At 38.2% G+C, this 21216-nt stretch overlaps 1 protein-coding gene, 1 long non-coding RNA gene and 1 other non-coding gene across 5 annotated transcripts in view; 2 read left to right on the top strand and 1 right to left on the bottom strand.

Moving 5' to 3' along the window:
• LOC109730501 (uncharacterized) overlaps nt 1-10971 on the top strand; it is a 33068-nt gene extending 22097 nt beyond the window's left edge. Inside the window, exons 2-3 of the long non-coding RNA XR_002223359.2 lie at nt 8573-8645; nt 10884-10971. This is a non-coding gene — a long non-coding RNA (uncharacterized LOC109730501). The remainder of the gene's footprint in view (nt 1-8572; nt 8646-10883) is intronic.
• TMEM62 (transmembrane protein 62) overlaps nt 1-19426 on the bottom strand; it is a 42289-nt gene extending 22863 nt beyond the window's left edge. For 2 of the 3 annotated variants that reach the window (XR_012919765.1, XM_020285981.2), the window contains exons 1-8: nt 18911-19426; nt 18488-18599; nt 17240-17377; nt 14693-14738; nt 7901-8042; nt 5953-6077; nt 5683-5805; nt 3467-3622 (exon numbers count right to left, since the gene is read on the bottom strand). Coding sequence is in view for 2 of the 3 variants with exons in the window: in XM_020285981.2 (XP_020141570.2) it covers nt 3467-3622; nt 5683-5805; nt 5953-6077; nt 7901-8042; nt 14693-14738; nt 17240-17377; nt 18488-18599; nt 18911-19090 (1022 nt within the window). In the remaining variant the exon portion in view is untranslated. The remainder of the gene's footprint in view (nt 1-3466; nt 3623-5682; nt 5806-5952; nt 6078-7900; nt 8043-14692; nt 14739-17239; nt 17378-18487; nt 18600-18910) is intronic. The other variant, XM_076004290.1, reaches the window with a different exon arrangement.
• Nucleotides 2575-2682, top strand: LOC142871642 (U6 spliceosomal RNA). The gene has a single exon (XR_012919874.1). It is a non-coding gene; the product is annotated as a U6 spliceosomal RNA (small nuclear RNA).
• Nucleotides 19427-21216: the final 1790 nt, after the last annotated feature.

The raw sequence follows: 21216 nt of genomic DNA, 5'->3' as shown, positions 1-21216 counted from the left end.
ATTTCCTTCAAATTAATTAGTAAATATTTTTTTATTTATTTTTTTATTTTTTTTTTTTTTTCGTATTTACGGATTCTCAGCAGAATAGTAAATATTTTTAAAAGTATAGTATCTAATAATGATAAGAGTGCTACGGATTTGGCACTAATATTGCTTGGTAATATTATAAATTAGGCTCTATTTTTAAAAGTAACTGGATACCTGGTACACTGATAAGTGTAAAATAGTACAGTCACCATGGAAAACAGTATTTTTAAAGCAGCTCCTTAAAAAATTAAATAGGCTGGGCACAGTGGCTCACACTTGTAATCCCAGCACTTTGAGAGTCCAAGGTGGGAAGATCACTTGAGGCCAGGAGTTCAAGACCAGCCTGGGCAACACAGACCTTGTCTCTACAAAATATTTTTTAAAAATAGGCTGGGCATGGTGGTGTACACCTGTTGTCCCAGCTACTTGGGAGGCCAAGGCAGGAGGATCACCTGAGCTCAGTAATTTGAGATTTCAGTGACTTATGATGACACCACTACACTCTAGGTGGGCAACAAAGTGAGACCCTGTCTCAAAAAAAAAAAAAAAAATTAAACAAAGAATTACCATATGATCCAACAATTCCACTTCTGAGTAGTGGAAGTGAAATCAGGGACTCAAACAGATATTTGTATATCCATGTTCATAGAAGCATTACTCAATATAGCCAATAGGTGGAAGCAACCCAAGTGTCCACTGACAGATGAATGAATAAACAAAATGTGGTGTATACATACAATGGGATATTATTCCACTTTAAAAAGAAAGAAAATTCTGACGCATGCTACAACATAGATGAACCTTGAGGATGATCCTTAAGTTAAAGGAAATAAGCCAGTCACAAAAGAACAAATATTGAATGATTCCATTTATCTGAGGTAGCTAGAGTAGTCAAATTCATAGAGACAGAAGGTATTATAGAATGGTGGTTGCCAAGGGCTGGCAGGAAGGGAGAATGGGAAGTTATTGTTTAACAGGTAAAGATTTTCAGTTTGAGGACTTGGAGTGGTGGCTCATGTCTATAATCCTAGCATTTTGGGAGGCTGAGGCAGGAGGATCACTTGAGGCCAGGAGTTCGAAACCAGCCTTGGCACAATGGTGAGATCCCATCTTTACAAAAAACAAAAATAAAAACCAATCATCCAGGCATAGTGGTATGTGCCTATTGTCCCAGCTACTCAGGAGGCTGAGGCAAGAAGATCACTTGAGCCCAGGAGTTTGAGGTTGCAGTGAGCTGTGATCGCACTACTTCACTCCAGCCTGAGCAACAGAGTAAGACCTTATCTCAGAAAAAAAAAGGAATTTCAGTTTTAGAAGATGATAAAAACTCTGGAGATGGACGGCAGTAATGTTTGCACAACAATGTAAACTTAAGGTGAACTTAATGCCAGGAACTATATACTTAAAAATGATTAAAATGGGCCGGGCGTGGTGGCTCACGCCTGTAATCCTAGCACTTTGGGAGGCCGAGGCGGGCGGATTGCTCAAGGTCAGGAGTTCGAAACCAGCCTGAGCGAGACCCCGTCTCTACCAAAAATAGAAATAAATTAATTGACCAACTAAAAATATATATACAAAAAATTAGCCGGGCATGGTGGCGGATGCCTGTAGTCCCAGCTACTCGGGAGGCTGAGGCAGTAGGATCACTGAGCCCCGGAGATTGAGGTTGCTGTGAGCCAGGCTGACGCCACGGCACTCACTCTAGCCTGGGCAACAAAGTGAGACTCTGTCTCAAAAAAAAAAAAAATGATTAAAATGGTATATTTTATGCTATGTATATTTTACCATGATTAAAAAGAATAGTGATTTTAGCTCTAAAAAGAAAAAAGTAATCAGGCAATTTTTATCAATAGTTACAAAAGAATTCCAACTTTTTCACTGAGAATCTCACTTCTAGAACTCTATCTTAAACAAATTATTCAAGTTAAAGAAGACTCTATATGTGACAGATGTTCATCCGCAAATAAGAAAAAACCTAAAAGTTCATCCATAAAATATGAAAATGGTTAGATAAATTATGGTACATTCTCTATGTTCAAAAAAATCAGAAATTAGAATAAATAGACTGTGCCTTACGATTATAACTATATAAAAACATGCTTAAAATAGAATGCTTGAGAAGGAACACTCAGAAATGCTAATAATAGTTATATTAGAGGCCAGGTGCAGTGGCTCATGCCTATAAGCCCAGCACTCCAGAAGGCCAAGGTGGGAGGATCACTTGAGGCCATGAGTTCAAGACTAACCTGGGCAACACAGTGAGACTCTATCTCTACAAAAAATTTAAAAATTAGTTGGATGTGATGGCATGTGCCTATAGTCCCAGCTACTTGGGAGGCTGAGGTGGGAAGATCACTTGAGAATGGGAGTTGGTAGCTGCAGTGAGCTATTGCACTCCAACCTGGATGACAGAATGACACCCTGTCATTAGAAGAAAAAAAGGAAAGTTCTATTAGAGGTGCAGAAAAAAATGCTTATAATCCTGTCACCCTGTTTTCCAAAGGTTGTTATGTTGTATTATTTTTCAAAATAAAATTTAAAAGAGTAGTGCTTGCTTCAGCAGCACATATACTGAAAATTGGAACGATACAGAGAAGATTAGCATGGCCCCTGTGCAAGGATGACATGCAAAATAAATTTATAAATAATAAAACTAAATTAAATTAAATTAAAAATAGTATATTTAAAAAGCACCCTTATGTTTAGAAAAAGTTATGCCTCTCTTTGCAAAAAGAATGTTAATGTTCCATTAGGATTCTGTTAATCTACATTGTCGAATTCACATGCTAACTGAATTTTCAATTCCATAAGGATTTCTTTACTTTTCTTTTCTTTTCTTTTTTTTTTTTGAGATAGGGTCTCGCTCTGTGGCTGGGGCAATCACAGCTCACTGCAGCCTCAAATTCCTGGTCTCAAGTGATCCTCTCACTTCAGCCTCCCAAGTAGCTATGACATATGCCAGCGTTGGTGGTACGGTGGTGAGCATAGCTGCCTTCCAAGTAGCTGTGACTACAGGGGCATGCTACCATGCCCAGCTAATTTTTCTATTTTCTTTTTAGAGATGGAGTCTTGCTATGTTGCTCAGGCTCGTCTCAAACTCCTGGCCTTGAGTATTCCTCCTGCTTCAGCCTCCCAAAGTGCTAGGATTACACGCATAAGCCACCTTACCCAGCCAGCTTTTGCTTTTATGAAAGGCTATATAGCAAAATGAAAAGAATATTTCTGATATATTATGGTTTCATCCAGTAAAATTTCATCAGTTCAAAAAAATTACATAGTTTTTAAATGGAAGTGAAATAGTAAGCAATTTATGTAATGTTTAGATTGTTGAGAAACCTAAAGTGGGGCATCTCTTAGCTTTCACACTGGAATACAATCACAATGACTTATCCTCCATCATTATCAAACTAAAAGCAAATTCTGAAAAATTGCTACATACCTGATATGTGTTGAGTGAAAAAGTCTTTCTAGTGGTTCATGTTTAGCACAACTATAGAGGAGTGATTTAGGGTTGGTGATAAGAACTACAGGCCACTTGCCAAAGGTCAAATCTGCAAAGCTAAAGAGGTCATGATCAAAAGCAAAGATCCGGTACCTGGAGACCAGAGGATGATAAGGTAACTTAGTCACTTCATTTTATACAAGGGCATGAAGATAATATACAGAACAAATATAAAAATACAAAACTAGGACTTTTTTTTTACATGATGAATTTGAATACAGAGTAAATAATATTGTTTCTCTTTCTTCCCTTGCTCCTGTCACTTTATCCCTCTCACATCTGTCATATCAACTGGGCTCTCATTGAGGCAATGAATTCAACTCTGCCCTAGAACAATACCTGGTACACAGCATGCACTCTTTAATTTTTAAATAAATACATGGTGAAGTCATTCATTTTATTCCTATACTTTAAGACTAATTTGAACCTAATATATTCATCATAAGTCTAATATGTGACATTCTTCATCCCACCAACAATGCTACATAAAATATTAAAATGGTTGATATGAACATAATTAGAAACCTTTCATGCTTCTTTTATACCATTATTTCTATAATTTCAAAGAAATTAAAGTTGTTTCATTTTCCAAATGCAACAACAAAAGACATAAAATATCCATTAAAGAGTAATCTAAGTTTTATATTTTCTAACTTTCAGAAATGAGAGAAGAAATGATTGACTATGGCAGAAACCACAGTGCTCACTAAATACTCTACATGCTCCTCTGAATATCCCAGTCTCCCTGATATTAGGTTGGGACCATGTGACTAGTTCTGGCCAATGGGCTATGAACAGAAGTGACATGTATCATGCCTCTGGTCCAAAGCACTTAAGAATGAGTGTGAGTTCTCTGTGCTCTCTTCCTTGCCCTGCTATGTTGAAATAGTGGCATTATAAGATGGAGGAAGTCTGAATCCCTGACTCAATCCATGGAGAAGAGTGGCTTTGACTCATACTCGATTTATATGAATAAAAAACATTTATTATGTTAAGCCACTGATATTTCTAGATTTATCTGCATCTACAACAAGGCCTAGCCTAATATTACTAAAATACTGTTTTTAAAAATTCTTCTATTATTACTAATCCAATTGAAATGTTTATAAGGGTGGATAAAAGTTAGATCCTTTCAGTAAACTCTAGATAAAACCCCAAAGTTGGAACACAGGAAAGTGGCTAGGAGACAAAGAAAGGAAACAGTTTCATAATTAATATCACAACTTATAACTGTAGTATTTAGGAGAAATAAAGAAGCTGATCAAGGTTTAGGAAGGCTATCTGACAACAGGCAATCCCAACCCAGACCACAGCCTCACAGCCATGAATAGACAGGTCTTAGCTCAAAGTAATTATAGTTGCCAACTAATTACAGCCTTCTAGTATAACTCTTTCACAGTTTCTAGAAAAGCCAACCAAAATATGGAAGTACCTTCCAAAATGTAAAGCTACTTTTTTGTTGAGTACCTAGTATCTTGAGAGCACTGGGTTTGAATAAATTAAATAACTGTAATATTAAACAATTAGATGTTAAACAATGATATGATAACCCTCTATACTTGGTAAACTATTTCACTTAAATACTTCTTCAAAAAAAGAAAAAATGTATATCTAACTATACTGTATGATTTGGATAAATACATTGTTTTCTGTTAGAGAGACTTTAACCTTAATAAAACTAACTACCGTCTATTTGAAGAACTTAAATCACTAACATCTTATAGCAATAAATAGTATGGTAGATATAAAATTCAGGGGAAAAAAATGACATTACTAGACTAATGTTTCTCAAAGTATGATCCATAGACCATCGAGTGGGCTTTTTAAAAATGCAGTTTCTTGGTTCCTAACATAGACCAACACAATCAAAATCTCTAGAGGTAGGGCCTGAAAATTTTTATTTTTAATAAGCTAGTCCATAACTCTTGGCTGCATCTTGAAAGTCCAATGTAACATATGATCATAAACACTACTGCTGTGACAAGGTTTTTGCAAAATGACAAAGATTGCCAGATACATATATTACTTTAAGGAAACAGAAATATCACAAGTTTTTCCTTGACTGAGATCACCCATGATAAAAATAAGAAAACTATCATTGCTTTAGCAAAACTCATGTGTATAAGTTCTATTTTGTGAGGTAGTTCCCTTACCTTCTATTATCCTTCCAGTCTCCCACCTCCAGTTCCAAAGTGCCCTGGAAGTGACGTGTGTGCAAAACAGGCATCAGTCCACCAAGTGTATGGAGATGCCCACACATATAAGCTGTAGCCAAACTAACCAATGAAAAATAAATGGAAAAAATGAATAAAGATAACTTGTGATGCCAAACTAATAAAAATGTCTCTTCAGAAAAGCAAGATAGTTACAGCAACATAAAAGAACTAAAAACAATTAATTTTGATTTTGGAAATCTGTCTCACCTCATTATTGACCGGATTCCTGGTGGTGGAGAAAGGATAGTGGATGTTGTAAAGTGTCCAAACCAAACTGTATGGTTGCTCCGACTACTTTCCTTGGCCAGTGATAAGAGCTCCTCCATTCTTTTCTGAAATGGAAGAAAAATGGAAGGATCTTAAATTAAGGCTCAGGATGAAACCTAATGGCAATAGAGGAAAAACCTCCCCTGAAGTTTTATAATAATTATTATTATATCTAGGGCTTAAACCCTACTAGTCAATGACCTGTATGGACCTCTGTAAGTTTCAAATGGTTTTCACATACAATTCATTTGATCCTAAAACACACACTGCAATAAGTAGGGCAGGCATTATCCTCGTTTGATAGATAAGGAAATTGAGAATTAAAGGAGTCACCACTAATCTTTTCAGCTTTGCAGTTAACAAAAAGGACACTGAAACAAAACTTCTAAAATAACATCACAGAAGGACTCGAACCTAAATGTTCATAATAGCTCTATTTATAACAGCCCAAATCTAGAAACCATAAACAAATTGCAATACAACCATGCAATGGAATATTACTCAGCAATAAAAAAGAAAGAACTACTGATATACACAACCTTATATGGATGAATCTCAGAAATATTATACTGAGCAAAAGAAGACAAACCCAAGAGTGCATATTGTATGATTTATACAAAATTTTAGAACAAACAAAACTAATCTACACTGAAAGAAAACCAATTAGTTGTTCCTTAGGAGATGAAGACAGACTGTACAAGACGACTTTCTAGGGTGATAGAAATGGATTGTGGTGACAGCTATACTAGTATATACATTTGTCAAAACTCTTCAAACACTTAAAAGTGAGCCTATTTTATTATAGACAAATCATACTTCATAAAGTTGATTTCAAAAAATAACTTGCACATAGTAAATATGCATTAACATTATCTATAAAATGTTTACAGTAATAGATTTCTGAGCCCTACCCTCAGGGTTTCTAATTTGGTAAATTTGGGGTGAGGCCAGGGAATTTGCATTTTGTTTACACTCCAGTTGATATTCATGCATATGATCCTTGAATCCTACCTTAAAAAACACTATTCTAAGGAATAGGACTCAATATAAGTTGTTAGTAATAATCAACCCTAACGAAACTTGGCACATAGGAAACAAAATATAACCTAATTAAATAAAATGTCTAACATAACAATGCATTCAACAACATTTTGTTCACTTGATTTCAACCTCTTTTGAACCATCTTAGTTCTCTGAACCTCTTAGTTCTAACTTAGCAAATTCTGCTCTTTTTTAATAGTTATTTCTATACTGGTCTTATATCCCACCACTAGATTAAATACTTTAAGAGGCCAGGAACTTAATCTTATCACTTTTGTATTCTTTTATATAGGCACAAATGTCTTGCTTAGGAGCCTGTGCTCACTAGTGAGTTGGCATTTGTTGTACCAAGAAATAATGAGAGGTTCTCAGATGTGATTTCCAGACAGTTTTAATCCAGCAATGGTTTCCACCTAGCCTTGTCAAAAATACGTTAAAAGAAACTTATCTAATTGAATTGTTGTTCTTCTCTTGTTAAGCAAATATATAGACCACTAGTTATAACTGGTAATTTGGGGGACTTAGGAATATACCAGGCGTACACAAAGCTGTATGCCCTGCACCTTGCAAAGTACATCCTACACTTAGAACATATTTGTTAAATGTTTATTGAATAAGTATAAAGTGCGAGGTCCTTCTTCCCCAGATTTTGGGACAAGAACAGGGATAGCAATAATAGTGCTAAAGTAGCCAGTAACTTCTAGCCATACCTGTAACCAAGTAAAATTTTTCTTGAACATTTCCAGATAAGAATTTGTTTACATAGGATAACTTTAAGTGATCTACATATATTCAAGAAAAAGACAAAATAGGTAAGCTACAAAGGGAAGTAAGATTTTTACTGTACCTTATCTAAAATTCCAAAGAAATTATAGGGTCTCTTAGGCCCTGGATTTACGGTGGCATCCACATAGATGAAAGAATAGTTGCCAAAGGGAGTACTGTGGATATAATGGAAAGAGCCATCCCTACGTACAGCAGAATATTTCCTAAAAAATACAAGACAGGAAAGTTTTAGTGTAATCATAAAAAGACAGGATGCATTTAAATTCCTTCCCTAATATCATACTAGATTTTGCCTCCCTCTGAAAAGAAGATTTACTAATCTAACAGAGAAATACACTAAACTAGATCCACAATGGATAGACCAATTAAAAGAAATTTCAAAGTTTTTCTCTGGTTGTCTCCAAAGAGTCATGCAAACTAATTCATCTATAACCAAACATAAGTTCACCATGTAAAGCAGAGAAGTAAGATGACTATTTTAGGCAGTCACTAAACATTTAGAAAGAAATGAATCAGATTCCAGTGAAATGGTATTTATCAATCATTTAAAAATTTAGTAAGAGGGTTTAAAAAAAATTTTTTTTAATTTTAATTTAATTTTTTTTAAAATTTTTTTTTATTAAATTTTTTTAATTTAATTTTTCTAATGTTTTTAATTTAGAGGGCCTACTATGTACCTAGCAGAATTCTTGGTGTAGTGAGATTAAAAAAAGATGTTTTCTTCTTGAAACAGGACTACTGAGGGTTAATTCACAAGAAAGATTTGCAAAAATGAAGCCAGGAGAAAAATGTTAGTCTAGGTCTGGGTGAGTAAATTTTTTCAATTCCTAAAAATATATTGATACCTCATACCCTATCAAAGTCCTAAAATATATTGATAACATAACACCCTATGAAAGTCCTCACCACTATAAGTATCAACGGTGTTCAGGTATCCATAAATTTGCAGGGTGAAGAGCAGGGAGAATGGATGGGTAACAATGCAGAGTAGGCACTCATTAAGTATTTGTCAAATAAATGAGAAGGAAAGTATAGATTATATTGGGGACATACCTGTATTATTCAAATGTCAGAAAATTATATAAAAAGTTATTATCATCTTTTATCTAAGTGTTTTACATGATGTTTTACCTAAAAGCACTTGTAAAAAAATACAGATAAACCTCTGAAACTTAATGTGCTAGTAGGGAGCAATATTTAAGCCACAGTAGCCATCAAATATATTATAATCAAAATAAATATATTATCACAAACATTACAATTAATACTAAAAAATTAGTCAAACCTAATTTATACAAAGTCAATTAATTCTATTGCCTCTCTTCTTAGTATTTTTAAAATTTCTATTTCAGGGATTTTTTCCAAATTAAAATTTTTATTTATATTTCTTTTAATTATATATATTTCTTGCTTATTTTATTTTCAGTTACTCCTCAGGATCTTATGATCTCACATATGTTGTTTCTTTTCCTGCATTTTTTGATGCAGTAAAACCCATCTGGGCCAGGTGCGGTGGCTCACACCTGTAATCCTAGCACTCTGGGAGGCCCAGGAGGGTGGATCACTCAAGGTCAGAAGTTCAAAACTAGCCTGAGCAAGAGCGAACCCCTGTCTCTACTAGAAATAGAAAGAAATTAATTGGCCAACTAAAAACATATAGAAAAAATTAGTGCATGCCTGTATTTCCAGCTACTCAGGAGGCTGAGGCAGCAGGATCGCTTGAGCCCAGGAGTTTGAGGTTGCTGTGAGCTAGGCTGACACCATGGCACTCTAGCCTGGGCAACAGAGTGAGACTCTGACTTAAAAAAAACAAAACACACAAAAAACACCATCTGTCTAAAAATAAGTCCAACTATTTGAAAACAAAGGTTAAAATTTAAAATAAATTAAGTTAATAATATTTTTTGAATTCTGGGTTTTGGCATTCTGGGCACTCTTAAGATTTCTTTTTCCCCTTCAGATTGATGTTTCTGTAACACCTATATCTTTAAACAAAATGCCATTTGTTAAATTCAGATAACATAACTATGTGACTAAAAACAAAAAACATAAAATAAACTTTAAATAAAATGACTACTTTACTTTTCCAATCAGCCCCTAAGTCCTGTTGATTCTTCTGTGAAAATGTCTCTTAACTCAATTCTCACAGTCACCATCAAAGATACAAAGAGTTAATAGAAATCAAAAGATCTCCATCCCTGTCCTTTTCCTTTCTCACACTAACAAAAGAGGACAACCTCCTCTTCCAAGTTATAGTGACTCTAATTACATAAATTCAGTTAAACCAATGCTTTTTGACCTATCATCCTCAAATTGATGTCGCCATTCCCATATCCAAGAACTCTGTTCAGATAGGTATGTCTTTTCTTCATTTCAGGCCCTTTCCAGATCATGGCTAAACAATTACAGGACCCTCCTATTTGGTCCACATAACTCTAGTGTCTCTTTTTTTTTTTTTTCCTTTTTACCCCTATCTTTTTCTCTTTTATGTTGTAAGACTGTTCTTTATAAAATACTATTTTCATTATGTTACTTGCATCCCTGAGAACCTATGCTGGATTATGAACTATTGCCTATCACATCTAAATTTTTATGCTTGCTACTTAAGACCTCTATAAATGGGTCCAAAGCTACCTAGCCAGTGTCCCACCAGTCCTCAGTATGAACTTTTATTATGGTGACACCAGTTTCCTTACTGTCCTCCACTCCAAAAGCTCATTCTAGCTTTTAAAGATCTGTTCATGCCTATCCTTTTGCCTAAAAGATACTCCTTGGTATATCCAACTTCTTCAAATGCTACCTGTCTTTTAAGATTAAACACACTTTTCATTTCCCTTAAAAAGTCTTCTAGAAGTCCACCCCATGCTGATCTCTGCCTTTTCTGATTTCTCATAGTGATTATCATGTACACCAAATAATCTAACATTTCATCAGCCATTCCTTCCTAACTGTTTTCTAAACAATTCTTATCCTCCTTAAGTAGACTGTAAGTTCCTTGAAGGCAGAAGATAAATTTTTAATATTAACTCTTGTACCTCTCATAGGGCTCTTAATAAATACTTGCTACTTGATTGACAATGTAGAGCAAAGCTGCTGAATACCCTGGAACTGAAAATGAAACTGCAACCAAAAGAAGAATCTCAACACACTGAAAACTAGAGAACTGGCTTTCTAATGCAGAGATCCTCAGCCTTTTTCACATAAAAATTAAAGAAAAATTTAATATTTGTGTGATATGGGAGGAAAGGATAAGGCAACCAAGGGTGAGTAACTCGGCTCTCTAGCCACCATGGATGCTGAGAGAATGTTATCATAGCATTCTGAAAACCCATGGACCTCAGTAGTTCAGCTGACAAGCTCTGATCTAAATGACTTATGCTATGTATCAATGGCCAAAAAACCCCAAAAATGTCTGTGTGGAATATTAAAAGGACCATTGGCTAACACAAAGCATTAAAGTACAGGCATGCCTTGGAGATATTATGGTTCCAGAATATGATAAAGCAAATACTGCAAAAAAAAAAAAAAATGAGTCACATGAATTTTTTGGTTTCCCACTGCATATAAAAGTTATTTTTACACTATTCTGTAGTCTGTAGTCTATTAAGTCTGCAATAGCATTATATCTAAAAAAAGCAATGTACATACCCTAATTTAAAAATGCTTTATTGCTAAAAAAAATGCTAACAATCATCTGAGCCTTAAGCAAATTGTAATCTTTATACTGGTGAAAGGTCTTTTCTCAATGTTGATGGCTCTGACTAATCAGGGTGGTTGTTGCTGAAGGTTGGGGTAGCTGTGGCAATTTCTGAAAAAAGGGCAACAATAAAGTTAGTCACAACGATTGACTTTTGTTTTCATGAAAGATTTCTCTGTAGCATGTGATGCTATTTGATAGCATTTTACCCACAGAACTTTTTATTTATTTATTTTTAGACAGAGTCTTGCTCTGTTACCGGGGCTAAGTGTGGTAGGATCATCATAGTTCACTGCAACCTCAAACTCCTGAGATCGAGTGATCCTCCTGCCTCAGCCTCCCAAGTAGCTGGGATTACAGGCATGAACCACCATGCCCATCTAAATTTTTCTATTTTTTGTTGAGACAGAGTCTCGCTCTTGCTAAGTTGGTCTCGAACTCCTGGCCTTAAGCAATCCTCCTGTCTTGGCCTCCCAAAGTGCTAGGATTGCAGGCGTGAGCCACCACACCCAGGCAAACTTATTTCAAAATTGGAGTCAATCCTCTCCAACTTTGCCACTCCTTTATCAACTAAGTTTATGTAATATGCTAAATCCTTTGCTGTCCTTGCAATAAGGTTCACAGCATCTTCACCAGGAGTAGATTCTCTATCTCAAGAAACCACTTTTTAGCTCATCCACAAGAAGCAACTCCTCATCCATTCAAGTTTTATCCTGAGACTGCAGGAATTCAGGCACATCTTCAGGCTCCACTTCTAATTCTACATCTCTTGCTATTTCCACCACAACTGCAGTTACTTCCTCCACTGAAATCTTAAACCCCTCAAAGTCATCCATGAGGGCTGGAAGTCAACTTCTTCCAAATGCCTATTCATGTGGATATTTTGACCTCCTCCCATCAATCACAAATGTTCTTAACGGTGAATCCTTTCGAGAAGGTTTCCAATTGACATTGCCCATATCTATCAGAGGAATCACTATCCATGGCAGCTGCATCCTTATAAAATGTATTTCTCAAATAATAAGAGTTGAAAGTCAAAATTACTCCTTGATCCACTGGCTGCAGAATGGGTTTTGTGTTGGCAGGCATGACAATATTAATCTCTTTGTACATCTCCAGAAGAGCTCTTGGGTAACCAGGTCCATTGTCAATGAGCAGAATACTTTGAAAGCAATCTTTCTTTCTGACCAGTAGGTCTCAAAAGTGTTAATATATTCAGTAAACCATGCTGCAAACAGATGTCCTGTTACTCAGGCTTTGTTGTTCCATGTATAAAGCACAGGCAAAATAGATTTAGCAAAACTCTTAAGGGCCCTAGGATTTGGGGAATGATAAATGAGCATTGGCTTCATCTTAAAGTCATTAACTGCATTATCCCTTAACAAGAGAGTCAGCCTGTCCTTTGAAGACAAGCATTGACTTCTCCTCTCTAGCTATGAGTCTTAGATGCCATTTTCTTCTAATAGAAGGCTGCTTCATCTACACTGAAAATCTGTTGTTTAGTGTAGCCACCTTCATCAATGATCTTAGATCTTCTGGTTAACTTTGTACAGCTTCTCCATCAATTAGCACTTGCTGCTTTACCTTGTACTTTCATATTATGGAAATAGCTTCCTTCCTTAAACGTTGTGAACCAAACTCTGCTAGCTTCAGGCTTTTCTTCTGCAGTTTCCTCACCTCTCTCAGCCTTCATGGAATTGAAGAGAGTTAAGGCCTTGCTCTGGACTAGATTTTGGCTTAAGGGAATGTTGTAGCTGGTTTGAGCTTCTATTCAGACCACTAAAACTTTCTCCATATCAGCAAAAAGGCATTTTTGCTTTTATCATTCATGTGTTTACCATAGTAGCACTTTTAATTTACTTTAAGAACGTTTCCTTTGCATTCACAGCTTGGCTAACTGGTGCGAGTTGGCCTGTCTCAGCTTTCGACATGCCTTCCTCACAAGCTTCATCACTTCTAGCTTTTGATTTAAAGTGAGAAATGTTAAACTCTACCATTCACTTGAATACTGTGAGACCACTAGAGGGTAATTGATTAGCTTAATTTCAACATTGTCATTTCTCAGGAAATAGGGAGGCCAAGGAAGAGGGGGAGAGGGAGGGGATGGGCCATTGGTGGAGCAGTCAGAACACACACAACATTTATTCTTAATTGCCATCTTATATGGGCATAGCTCATGGTGCTCCAAAATAATTATAATGGTAACATCAAAGGTTACTTATCACAGATCAGATATAATAATAAGAAAAGTTTAAAATATTGTGAGAATCACCAAAATGTGACACAGATACTGTGGTACATGCTGTTGGAAAAATGGCACCAATAGACTTGTTCAGACACAGGTTACCACAAACTTTCATTTTGTTAAAAGCACAGTATCTATGAAGCACAATAAAGTGAGGCATAATAAAACAAGATATGCCTGCATATGAAACAAAAAGAACTAAAAAAAACGTCTAAACAAACAAAAAGAACTGAATCTGTCACAAAAAAATACGAAGGCCTCTTTTCTAAATTATCAGAGGTTGTTTATAGGAATTAAAAAATGTTTAACTGAGGCCGGGCGCGGTGGCTCACGCCTGTAATCCTAGCTCTCTGGGAGGCCGAGGCGGGCGGATCCTTTGAGTTCAGGAGTTCGAAACCAACCTGAGCAAGAGCGAGACCCCGTCTCTACTATAAATAGAAACAAATTAATTGGCCAACTAATATATATACAAAAAAATTAGCCGGGCGTGGTGGTGCATGCCTGTAGTCCCAGCTACTCGGGAGGCTGAGGCAGAAGGATCGCTTGAGCCCAGGAGTTTGAGGTTGCTGTGAGCTAGGCTGACGCCACGGCACTCACTCTAGCCTGGGCAACAAAGTGAGACTCTGTCTCAAAAAAAAAAAAAAAAAAATGTTTAACTGAGCACTGTGGCTCACGCCTATAATCCCAGCACTTTGGGAGACCAAGATGGGATGATTACTTGAGGTCACGAGTTTGAGGCCAGGCTGGGGAACATAATAAGACCCCATCTCTCTAAAAAAAAAAAAAAAAAAAAAAAAAAAAATATATATATATATATATATATATATGTTTTTACTCATTCAGTGTACTGACGGTACCCTCCTTGTAAAACAGACTCTACATATTGGTCTGTCTTCTGTTTATTACAGTACCTGTAATAATTCTCGACGCTGTCCAGACTTGGAATATTGTATGCATCTAATTAAAAAGAAAAAAGCAAACATTCATCTACATTAAAAAGAAAAAAATGTAAACATATTAATGACTAAAGAAAAATGACAACTCTTTTTATAATACTTTTTTTTTCACCCAAGGTAGAGCCATAGTTTCATTTATCATCCAGCAAACAGTGAGAAGACTAGAGGAGGGACCCGAGCCTGGATACCTTCCCATTACTGCCATAGGTTCCAATTTCTTCCCCAACCTAGAGGGCCTAGAAGCAAGCCTAGGGAAAGGGTCGACCAAGCCTCTGGCCCTTGGGATGGAGCAGGGTCCAGATGGCCCTGGCCCTACCACCAATTTGTGAACCTCCACTCCAGACCTGTCTCCCCAGGGCCACTGAGCCCCTCTTGGAGCCAGGCTAAATAGACTCTAGGCTGCTGGGCCCAGCTCCAACCAGGCTGGACTCCAAGTTCTGGACCCCAGGCTGGCTGAACTCTGGGATCCTAATTCCAGGCACTGAGTGGGATGGACTTAGGTACCAGGCTCTAGATTAAGCCAGAGGCCTTCAGGACTACAGCAGGTAGCTGTCCTCATGGCTAGGCTTCTGGAGCAGCAGAGCCATCTCAAGTCAGGGACCAGGATTAGAGTTGCAACTGGATTTTGAGAAATAGTTAATATTGGCAGAGCAAGAGTGGCAGGCACAGCAGAGAATGACAGAGCAGCAGCAGCAAAGAGACTTTGAGTCCATTGCAGATGATGGCAATGAGAGCCCCCTGGGAGATGACTCCTCCCATGACAGGCAGTACCCTCACCCAAACACAGACAGCAGAGCTGTCTCCATGGCAAGGCCCATGCTGAGGTGGGACTCTAGCATGGCTGGCATTCCAAGGATGCTGTCCTGTCTACATGCTCAATGATGCCTGGGCAGTAGAGATGTCTACCTGCAGTCCTGAGCCTAAGTAGAGGCCAGTGCATGTCTGCAGGAGGGTCTGGGGCAGCTGAATACTGAGAGACAACTGAAGCTTAGGAGCCTGCAGGCCAGGGAGGGAAGGCAGCAGGAGGCCAGTAGGGGCAAGTTGGCTCTCCCTGATCTCCCTCTCAGCAAGCTCTCAGGCTCAGCAGACCATGCAGCCCCACCAGGCTGCCTCTGCCCTCTTTCTATATATAACACTCTAAAGAGTAGAGGGCCAATAAATTAGATTGATGCTTTGAAAACCTTGAATTCAAAGCATCCAGAATTCAGAATATCTGTGAACTTATTTAAGGCACCTAGTATACTGGAGAATAACAGATACTTTGAATTATGTACTATTCAGAATAAATCAATTTGAAGTTATAAGATTGGAATGCTATTGTGGCTGCAGTTTTAATCATGTGATTCCAGAAGCCGGCAAAAAATAGAGTTATGCCTAATGTATGGATCAAATAAAGTAGACAAAGAAAGTGTTTAACTGATAAGAAAATTAACCTTTATAAAATAAACAAATCTACCATCAGGACTCTTTTGGAGAAAAGATCATTTCCACACTATTAATAATGTAATTATGATAATGTAAAAAAGGGAAGGGATTATTCATTTCTCTGCCCATGTCTATAGAGATTTGTTTGCCATTTAAAATTTTTTAAATTTATATACAGTAAAATTCATTCTTTGTGATGTACAGTTCTATGGATTTTGGCAAATACATAGTCATGTATCTACCACCACAATAAAAATACAGAATAGTTCCATCACTTCCAAAAATTCTCTCATGTTGCCTCTTTGTTGTCTGTCTCTCCCCACATCCCCAACTCTGACAACTACAATCTGTTTTGCCTTTTCTTAACTATCATATAAATGGAATCAGTGATATGCAGACTTCTTTTAACTTAAAGAAGTAAAGAAGTTTAACTTCTTTTACTTAGCAAAATGTAAATTTTTAAAAACATCTGCCTGCGTTAGTTTTTTTTTTTTTTTTTTGAGACAGAGTCTCACTTTGTTGTCCAGGATAGAGTGAGTGCCATGGCGTCAGCCTAGCTCTCAGCAACCTCAAACTCCTGGGCTCAAGCAATCTGCTGCCTCAGCCTCCCTAGTAGCTGGGCATGCACCACCATGCCCGGCTAATTTTTTTTTCTATATATATTAGTTGGCCAATTAATTTCTTTCTATTTATAGTAGAGACAGGGGTCTCATTCTTGCTCAGGCTAGTTTCGAACTCCTGACCTCCAGCAATCTGCCCGCCTTGGCCTCCCAAAGTGCTAGGATTACAGGCGTGAGCCACCACGCCCAGCCTGCCTGCATGAGTTTTGCTAGAAGCTTTTCTTCTATGTAAAGAAGAATGTACCATACCAACTGTCATTTCAAAGACTAACAGCGACATCTGAAGTTTTAAAATCACATTATTTTAAATTTGTATTTCACAGCTGAAGCCTTCAGTATATCTAAACATACATTATGATGTCCTATTTTATAGTTTTACAATCTAAATTGGAAAATATAAATTCCTAAAGGAAAAAAAGAAATCTAATCTTTATTATATGTGGGTCATGACTCTTACCATGATTTCCTTTGATATCGAGCCACTTGGTTTTTTCCACGACCTTTGTCTTCTTCAGAATATTCTGGTAAGTTTGCCATTCTACCTCATGCTGCCTGGATCCCCACTGTTCCTTTGTTTTTGCATCTGTCAGGTCTCCTGTGGGTTTACATGAGAATTGAATCACAATGCAAAATAAACTCTAGGGAGTTCAAATTTTTTAGATAAGCACACTGAAGGAACAAAGATAGTGAAATTATTCAACATGTATAAGCATAACCACTTATGAGTCCACCTATGTCCAAAGCAAGCCATCTAAACTAATGAGATTTTCTTAGCAAGGATTATGTTTCTTCTAGGTTAGCAACTGCCTATTTAACCTGTGATATTAGAAATGGGTTGTGGGGGAAAAAATCTTTAAAGAGAGCAGTACAAAATGCATCAATAGACTGATAAAATGAAAATCTTTTATTAGAAATTACAACACTCTGGGCAGGTGCCTAATATCATATTTTCCAAACCCCAAATGAGGATATGTGATTTGACCAAGTATTATTTTTATAGTAAGAAGTAATCTGGCAGGTCTAATATAGACAATGAAATACCAAAATTTATAGGAAACTAAACAGAATCTTGAAATGGGGCTTCATCCAGTAAATGAGGACTGATACCCCATCATATCAGCAGAGGTGTTTCAGTAAGGTGGATGGGAGATGATTCCCCCAATAAACAAGGTAGATGCTCCTTTAGCTGTTTCTCCCCACTGCAGTAAGAGTTTAAAGAGTCTAGGAAACCCAAGTCACAAAAGTATCAAGCGATGAAGAAAATGTGCCCTGGATCACTTGAAGCCTCAAAGCAACTGAAAATATAAGATTATCTAACAATGTAAAGAAAATAGAAACGTTAGCAAAATAAGAGAACCTTTGATGCATAGTTACACGACTTTCCCTAATTCACTCTCAAATCCAGAACTGCAACAACAAAAGACAGATACAAATATAACAGACAACACACTGACATGAGAATCACGAGCCTTGCTTTTACTGCTTTGACAAAAGCTTGCTACAGCAAATGATTTTGCCTGGATCTTGACTCAGTTATACACAGGCAAAGAAAATTATAATGTCCCATCTCCTGTACTTCAACAGGGCTCACCTGGGGCTGTGGCTATAGTGTTCCCAACACGCCCAAAGTGAAAAGCTGCAGCCCTGGCTAGCATTCTACCGTCCAGATCACAGAACACCACCACAGCACGACAATCCACCCTACCTGTTGCTAGGACGAGGGCTGGTTGAATGATGTCAATAGTTTCAGAACAGAACTTCTCTAAGTCTACCGCTCTGCCTGGATCTCGAAACCTGCTCAGGTGAATGTCGGATATCTGCCGAAAGCAGGTATTGAACAGAGAGATCTGAGTCAGGAAAAGGCAGCATGGGCAGAGAAGGCCCAGAGGCTTTCTCAGGCGGAAGGAAAAGGCACAGATGCAGTGCATCAACGAACCCCTCCCAGGGAAAGACCGAGCCGAGGCCAGCACTAGACAAACGCTTTGGTTACATACAACCTGCCTGAGGCCCCCAGCCTGGAGTGTGGGGCCCAAACAGGCGCGCGTTGCACCCCAGCAGGAACCGCCAGGGTCTCACCACCCCGTGTCCCCCTTGCGCTGCCCCCCGGCGGGGCTTCCCGCCGCATCACCTGCAGGCCCCAAAAGATGTTGCCGTCTCCGGGGCCGGGCGCTGGGTGCGGCCTCCGGTGGGGAGCGGGGTGGGGCAGCGCCGAGGGCTGGCCGGCCAGGCCGTAGTATTCCAAGAGCATCGCTGCTAGCACAGCAGCAGCCAACCCCGCGACCACCCTCAGGACCAGCGCTGCAGCCATCCCGCCAGCCCGCCGGGGCGCGGCCCTCACTGATCCGTGGCCGGACTGCGGCGCGCTCCCGGGAGGCGCTCTGCCCGCACTTCCGGACTCTATTGTCGCGGGGTCCAGGCGGGACGTGGGGTCTGGGGTGCTCCTCTCGTCAGCCGTAGCTGGGCACCTGCCGCCCTCTGGCCGTCGGGGTCTCCGGACTAGGTTTGCAAATGTAATGCAGGCAAAGGCAAGGAAACCGAGACTGCCAATGACGATTGCCGAGTGGTGGCAGGGAAGGAGCCCTGGACCTGTATCCGGGAGGCGAGTGCTAGAGTCCTGGCTCTGCCTTGTCAGTCGTTCCTGACCTCAGTGCGTCGGTCTCATGACCCGTAAAACGCAAATTATAATGCATTCCGTGGGTACTTTGTGGGGTGGTTGTTAGAATCAAAATGAGTATGTATGAGGACGCCTTTTAAATTGCCTTACAAATGTGTTGGGTGGCTTTTTCTGGCCCCTTCTGATTTTTTTTTTTTTGAGACAGAGTCTCGCTTTGTTGCCCAGGCTAGAGTGAGTGCCATGGCGTCAGCCTAGCTCACAGCAACCTCAAACTCCTGGGCTCGAGCGATCCTTCTGTCTCAGCCTCCCGAGTAGCTGGGACTACAGGCATGCGCCACCATGCCCGGCTAATTTTTTATATATATATCAGTTGGACAATTAGTTTCTTTCTATTTATAGTAGAGACGGGGTCTCGCTCTTGCTCAGGCTGGTTTTGAACTCCTGACCTTGAGCAATCCGCCCGCCTCGGCCTCCCAGAGAGCTAGGATTACAGGCGTGAGCCACCGCGCCCGGCCCCCTTCTGATTATTAACGTGCCTCTATAGGTTCTCTATAGATGTAATTCCTGTGTTTTGTTATTATTTATTATTATTATTTTCATTATTTATTATTATTTGTTATTATTTACTTAACCCGATTTCATAATATTGCAAGATAGTGGTATACCATTCATTTATTAAATATTATACACTTATATGGACTAAGCAAGGGGGAATAATTAGATTCCTTCCTGCCTTAACTTATCTAACCACTCCCTTATTGTTGAATTTTTGGATTATTATGTGTTGCTGTTATGAATAACTATTTTTGTATAAATAGTGCTTTTTAAAAAATTCCCTTTGAGTTATTTCCTTGGGATAGGTTGCCAGTGTTGGATTTATGCCAATTTTTTTGAACACCTTTAGAATGCAAGATATTGATCTAAGCAGAAAACATAAAGAAACATAAGTAATTAAAGAACCAGGGTTTATTATCTTAGGAGCTCATGTAGGAGAGAGAAATACATAAATAAGTTTAGTATAAGAAAAATATGTATTTGCCACAGGAGACAACCAAATATAAAAGGCTGGGGGAAGATTAATACTGAGAGAGAAGGCATCCATTTACCAGACTTCAAACTATACTACAAGGCTATAGTAACCAAAACAGTATAGTATTGGCATAAGAACAGAGACATAGACCAATGAAACAGAAATGAGAACCCAGATATAAAAAGATCCTCATATATTTTCAGCTCAATTAGACTAAAAAAGAAAAAGAAAAGAAAAGAAAAAAATGAAACTATCCTCATATAGCCATCTAATCTTCGACAAAGCAGAGAAAAACATACACTGGGGGAAAGAATCCTTATTCAATAAATGGTGCTGGGAAAATTGGATAGCAACATATAGAAGACTGAAACAGGATCCGCACCTTTCATCTCTCACAAAATTCAACTGACAGTGGATAACAGACTTAAACCTCAGGAATGAAAGTATTCTAGAAGAAAATGTTGGAAAAACTCTTATAGACATTGGTCTAGGCAAATAATTTATGAAGAAGACCCCAAAGGCAATCACAGCAATAGCAAAAATAAATAAATGGGACCTGATCAAATTAAAAAGCTTCCACACAGCCAAGGAAACTGTCATGAGAGCAAACAGACAACCTACAGAATGGGAGAAAATATTCACATGTTACACATCCGATAAAGGGCTGATTGCTAGAATCTATACAGGACTCAGGAAAATCAGCAAGAAAAAATCAAACAACCCTATCAAAAAGTGGGCAAAGGACATGAACAGAAACTTTTCAAAAGAAGACAGAATAATGGCCAAAAAA

Source organism: Microcebus murinus, chromosome 6, assembly GCF_040939455.1.
Source record: "Microcebus murinus isolate Inina chromosome 6, M.murinus_Inina_mat1.0, whole genome shotgun sequence".
Lineage (NCBI taxonomy): Eukaryota > Metazoa > Chordata > Mammalia > Primates > Cheirogaleidae > Microcebus > Microcebus murinus.
Note: the sequence above shows the minus strand (reverse complement) of the source record. Positions and strands in the feature narration are given on the sequence as shown.